At 40.2% G+C, this 6040-nt stretch overlaps 1 protein-coding gene across 7 annotated transcripts in view; it reads right to left on the bottom strand.

Annotated features, from left to right (window-relative positions):
• Positions 1-5987, bottom strand: part of LOC107091600 (syntaxin-binding protein 5-like) — a 51061-nt gene extending 45074 nt beyond the window's left edge. For 6 of the 7 annotated variants that reach the window (XM_015385614.1, XM_015385612.1, XM_015385615.1 and 3 more), the window contains exons 1-2: positions 5505-5986; positions 3889-3986 (exon numbers count right to left, since the gene is read on the bottom strand). In XM_015385614.1, the coding sequence (XP_015241100.1) occupies positions 3889-3986; positions 5505-5648 (242 nt within the window). In that variant the 5' untranslated portion in view covers positions 5649-5986. Of the gene's footprint in view, positions 1-3888; positions 3987-5504 lie in introns of all 7 variants that reach the window. The other variant, XM_015385611.1, reaches the window with a different exon arrangement.
• Positions 5988-6040: the final 53 nt, after the last annotated feature.

The raw sequence follows: 6040 nt of genomic DNA, 5'->3' as shown, positions 1-6040 counted from the left end.
AAGCATGCTTGTAGCGACAGTGGAGAGGAAAAACTCCCTTTTAACAGGAAGAAACCTCCAGCAGAACCAGGCTCAGTGTGAGCGGCCATTATTATGATTTTGGTAAAATTTCCTAGTAAAGGAAAACTAGCAGCTGCCAGTTAACTGTCTTTGCCTTTGTAAAGTACAAAGATTCCTGGGATCTTAAACATGGCTTGATTAATTATGCAACTTAATGTATATATTCTAGACTGTATGTGCATTTTTATTTAAACAGGGCAGTTTTATGTTTCCTTATCATTTATTTATAGAAAAAACATGATTTTAAATGAATATTTAAACAGTTAAATGAGGCATGGAGTTAGTTATGGATGGATGTTATCTTCTGAAAGCAGCTGCAGGGTTGGGAAGTAAGCAAGGGTTCCAGCTTTAAAACTAATTTGACCCTCAACAAAAAATGGAAAACGACTGATATTATTATGACTTAATATAAATAGGCCAAACTGCATCGGTCGAAGATTTTGAAACATTAAATCCTCAAACAGTAAGACTTCCTCATTTGTCAAGCCAGGTTTTTTGGATCAGCTGCTTTTCTTAGGAAGTCAAATTGTCATCTGAGCAGGGAGGTTTTTTATTGTGCAAACTAACATGTGGAAGAGAGGAACTGGTTTTCCTCGGAAATTTCAAAAGTACTTCAGCCTCAAATGAGGGGCCAACAAAGCAACAGAGAAGTCAGCTGAGAAAGCAACATATTTCTGGTTCCAGAGCCGCCGACTTGATCGTCTTGAGTTCTAGCGTGACCTGATTCAAAATAAACTTGCAGAATACGGGTTTTTCTGTATTGCCTACTGAACAAAGGCCTGTTTGAGAGGTTCACATGATGATAACCTGCAATAAAAACACCACATTTAGAAAGAAAAATCGACATTATCAAAGGGGTATCATTTTAAATACATGGTATTATTTCCTCTGCTCCTATAAATACAGAATAAACTCAATGAATGCGGTAAAAAAAAACAAAAACAACTTTATCAACTAGATTGGTTATGTGCCTGAAGTTTAAAACAGCTTCACCATTATAATACAGACAGGAAGCGTTCCTGTGGTTTTAAGAAGATCTTTAGAATCAATTACTTTAATGTCGTAGTTATAATAAATTCAAAGATCTAGGTCTGGAAAAATGTATTAATTTTGATTAATCAATGATTGAAACATCGACAACTAATTTAGTAATAAATTAATCCTAAACTGGAGTACAGAGACCGTAAAACACTCCTTTAGCTGATAAAGCAACCTACTTAGAGCAGAAATATTAAAATAATAAGAAAATAGATAAACATTCTGCATTTAAGACAAAGAAAAAAAATGTTTTTCGTTGTTAATATGCTCTATCCTAGAAGAGGATTAGCGCCATTGAAAAAAATAAAAAAAAGTTATCTGATTTTTTTTATTTTATTTCATTTTAATATGGGAAAAAAGTCATAATTCTGACTTTAACCTCAGATTTCTGACTGAAAAAGTCAGAAATCTGAGGGAAAAAAAGAGTCAGAATTCTGACTTTTTTTCGCATATTAAACTGAAATAAAGTGTAAAAATCAGTTTACTTAAATTTTTTCAGTGGCCCTAATCCTCTTCTGTACTATCCAGAACCCCTCAAATGGAAAAGTTTTAGTTTCACCTGGTTTACTTTTGTAAAAAAAAAATTTTTAAGAAACCTTTGGCTATTCGATTAATAATCTATTAAACAAAAAATAATTAACAGCTTAATACTTAATACTTTAAATGTAACTAAACAGAAAAATCTTAAGTTTTAAGAGCAGAATTAATTTACATATTTGTAGTTAAGTCTGAATGTCTGACAATGACTTCCTTTATAATATTTTTTGAGGTATTTAAGAAGTGAAATAAGAATACGTTCACCCTGCAGGCCTTGATGCTCAATTCCGATTTTTTTTGGTGAAATATGATTTTTTTACATTACCGTTCATATTTCCAAATATATGCGACTTGTATGTGATCTCCTGTCTGAACTGCAGTCATACGACGCAAGTGTCCCGCATGCACAGCAGAGGACGCAATGACGTCACAGGCCATCGGGTTCTTTTTTCCCGGAAGTAAACATGGATGGTAGCATGAGCGCATCTAGCGATCTTTTTCAACCATAAAAACACAAACTTTTCAATATGGTTAAACATAAATACTGCTGTCCGCATCATCATCATCTGCCATGGTTGTTGTTTTTCCTGCCGCTTCTGCGTAGCAAGACGCAAAATAGTGACGTTTGTCGGTTATTCAGGTCGGATGAATCCGATCTGGCCGTTCAGACACAGGTCGGATTTGAAAAGATCAGATTCGTATCGGATCAGGACCACAGAGCCAAGTGACCTGGATTGGATTGGGGGAAAAAATCGGATCTGTGTTGCTCAGACTGTCATAAAACGATCAGATTCAGGTTGCATGGAAAAAAAAGAATCCGATTTGGGTCACTTCAGGCTGCAGTGTGAACGTAGCCCAAGTCAAGGAATTCATTTTTGTTAACTCATCTGTATGAGAACTTCATTCCCCTGCCACAACACTAGCTGGCATGCTTTTTAAAACTCTACATGCACAGATGGTCCCAGTTAAAAAAGAAACAAAAAACACCTCTAAATAAACCTTCCCAGTAGCAGGAACTCAATTGCTTACACAGCCGTACCACAACGTTTTAAATGTTGCTTCAAGGGGTTTTAAATAAACAAAACCACCAGTGTGGTTTACAAACTTTCACCATTGCTTATGCTGTGTCCATCTGCAAGAGCGCAACCTGAATTTTTCCAATAGACGTGAAGACTTTCACTCAGGAAGCTGCTTCTGAATCACGCCGTAGATAAAACGCTTGCAGGACGAGCCTGATTTGTGCATCTTTAAAGACTTTTTGTATTTTTAAAAAAAACGGCTTTTTAGTTAAAATGCATAAGAAAAATGAATGACATGGAGCAGAGGAGCACTTTAAAGCGCAGGAAACCGTCCACAGTCAGCCGCTGATTAAAACACTGTAGCGGAGACAGATCTTGTGAAAGCAGACATTTATTGCTTGTAGATACCTCGTCGGGCTCATGTCTTCTGAGCCGTGCAAGCGTTTCCAAACTCCAGGGCCGACGAGGCGGATCAATAAAGCGCTGCATTTTGATAAATGGACCAATCGCCTGAGTGACAGTAATCCCATCAGCTTCACCTTGCACCAAGAGGGGCAACATAGTAGCTGTGTGTGTGTGTGTGTGTGTGTGTGTGTGTGTGCAGTTTTTAGAGGTTACCACGCAAAAGCAAGACTCTTAATCTGATGAGTGGATAAAGACCAGGTCTAATGAAAATCTAATCTGAGCAGATGGGCCTCCCCAGTCGGTTATCATCACAAAGGGAAGCCCAAACTTAATCCACTAACAAGGTTGGTCAAAGGACAGGCACCAGGTGTGGGAAGTCACTTAAAGGGAGCAACCGGTTGGCGGTAAAATTATTTTCTAATCAAAAAACAAACCAATGGTAAGTGACTTGAGTGCAACAGCTTGATTGTGTGTTTGTTGTGCAAAACTAGTTGTGTTTACAGCACATATGAAGCGGCATCCTGGAACCAACCGGGCAGCACAGACGAAGAGGTAGGCTCTGTAGCATATGGTGGATGGGGGGGGGGCACTAATGAGGCCTGGCTGGTTTACCAGCTGCAGAGCAACACAACCCTGGCATGTGTGGGATCATTTTTTTCATTCCATCAAAAAGGCGCTGCAGTGAATTCCCATGTTGCTCTGTGGAATGCTGCACGGCAGCTGAGGACTCCAGGAACTCCCACCTGACTCCAGCATCTGCTCACTACCGCTTCATGTACGTTCAAGATGTTTTTGTTTTTTGTCATGTGGGAAACAAAACAAAGGATACAGCCTTAAAGCTCCGGCCTGAGTCCCAACGGCCAGGATTTTCTGGACCGGGTCAAAAGCCATGGAGGATGGTTGATATGGAAAGCCATGACGCACAGTCTGCAGGAGAAAGCACAATTTATATCAGACAGCTAGTCAGGCTAATCTATCATCTCCCACACACTCAAACTCATGATCCCTACAGAAATATAATCCATCAATCTATATTTTTCCACATTTGTCTAACAAACTACATTAAATGTAAAAACAGCAGCACTAAAGTGAGACTAAAGTCATTATTGCAGGGTCATTTTGGTACGCTTGCATCATTTGAACTGCGGTTTATTTCTTAGGGCCTTGCAGAGACCTAGAGCCACTGAAACAAGATTATCACGGGGCATCTATAACGCAATCATTTCAGGCTGAGAACCTTGCTCAGCCGGCCGTGATCTGTCAAACTTGCAGCAGGATTGCGTAACAGGTGATGCCGTGGCCTCGTAACCTGGCAGACTGACCCGCTCCGCTCCCAGCTGGGGAAGGAGCCGCTGGGCTGGCTGGTCATTCATTTAACAAATGTTTCTCCTGATAGTACTACAAAATACACCACATCTAAGAAAAGCATGGAGGAAATGACACATCCTGAGCTCAAGTGTTGTTTTTCTGGTTTGGCAAATCAGCAGCAGCGTTTACTGTGGCTAGTGAAGGTCTTTTTACCCCTTAACTTTGTTGTATATTACTGTTACACAATTCAGTGTGTTTTATTGGGATTTTATGTGAATAAATAATCTGAAAAAGATGCATCAAACAGCATCATGAGGACCTAAAGAGCACCATTCAGGAATTAAGTGGAGAAGTTTGAAGCTGCAAATGAATTAATTAAAGAAGGTCTATTTACGTGTTGCGATGACCCTTTCAATGTCCTGAACTAAATCTGATTCAGAGTCTGTAGAAAGAATTAAAAATGGAAATTTACTGTCACTCTCCATGTAATCTGATCACGTCTATTTTAGAAAGACGACCGGGCAAATATCTCAGTCACTGAGACGTTTAAGCCTGTTAAAAAAAATGAAAATAAATAAAGATTCATAGCTGTAACTGCAAAAAGAAGAGGTTTAACATTTTAACAATTATGGGCAACTGTTTGTCTGGCTTTCAGCAATATCCCAGTAAAATCAACTGAGGTTTAAAATGAAACTTAACAAGAAACAGCTAAAAGATAAGAAGACCAAAAAAATGTGGAAGGCTTGGATTCCCTTGTGATGCAGTGCAAATGCAAACAGTAGTGGACAATGTTTTCCATTGTTAAAATGCAGCAGACATTAATATGAACGTGGGAACAATCACCATTGCAAAAAAGATCCCAGTTTATCCACAAAAAACACATGATCAGAGCTCTGAAATATGCTGTGAGGGGATTTAATCCACAGGCAGCCATGTGGACATTGTACCCTAAAGTGGTGATACTGGGAGGCGAGAAAATAAAGTGATTTAGGATTAAGAGTGTTGGATACTCAGCAATTGATTCTCCATGAATGTGACCATAGATGCTGCTTGTGGTTTGCTGAGCAGAGCTGATGCAGCTGGAAACAATGTTCGCTCGCGCCGCTGTCATCTGACACATTCAATGGCAGCTCTTACCTTACACAGCTGAAAATGTTCCGACTGGAGAGTCTCCAGGACGGCGTCGTTTTCCTTAGGAGTACCAGGCTGAGCGGAGGTGGAGGAGGAAGAGGACGCCGCTGTCAAGCCGTCCAGCACCTTCCTTATGTTAAACTTCTTCATTTTTACAGACGCGACGCTACAAGAAAACAGACCGAGCGAGCTAACATTAATTGGATTGAGTGTAGAGAGGTAGCTGCTAGCTAGTTAGCCAGAATATAACGCACAGTTAATATCTTTCTGCGCTCATTTCACATGTTAACGCGGGTGTTGCCAACGCACTACCTCCAAAAAAAACAAAAAAAAACACCCGAGTCACAAGCATTGGTTTGAGAGTGTCCCTTCCGATAACCGCGTTAATCCGCCATTTGGGAGGCGAGCGTTAACGTTGTTTGATCGGGATCAATCGTTTCGGCGAGCAGCGTTACAAGCCAGCGCTCAGCGGGTAGCGAGCTGGCTACGGAAACGCAGTGAACTGCAGCGAGGACTGCGCATGCGCTGCCGAGTGCGTTTCA

This window comes from Cyprinodon variegatus, unplaced genomic scaffold (assembly GCF_000732505.1).
Source record: "Cyprinodon variegatus isolate N-32 unplaced genomic scaffold, C_variegatus-1.0 Scaffold344, whole genome shotgun sequence".
NCBI lineage: Eukaryota > Metazoa > Chordata > Actinopteri > Cyprinodontiformes > Cyprinodontidae > Cyprinodon > Cyprinodon variegatus.
This window is presented reverse-complemented; position numbering and strand designations above follow the sequence as displayed.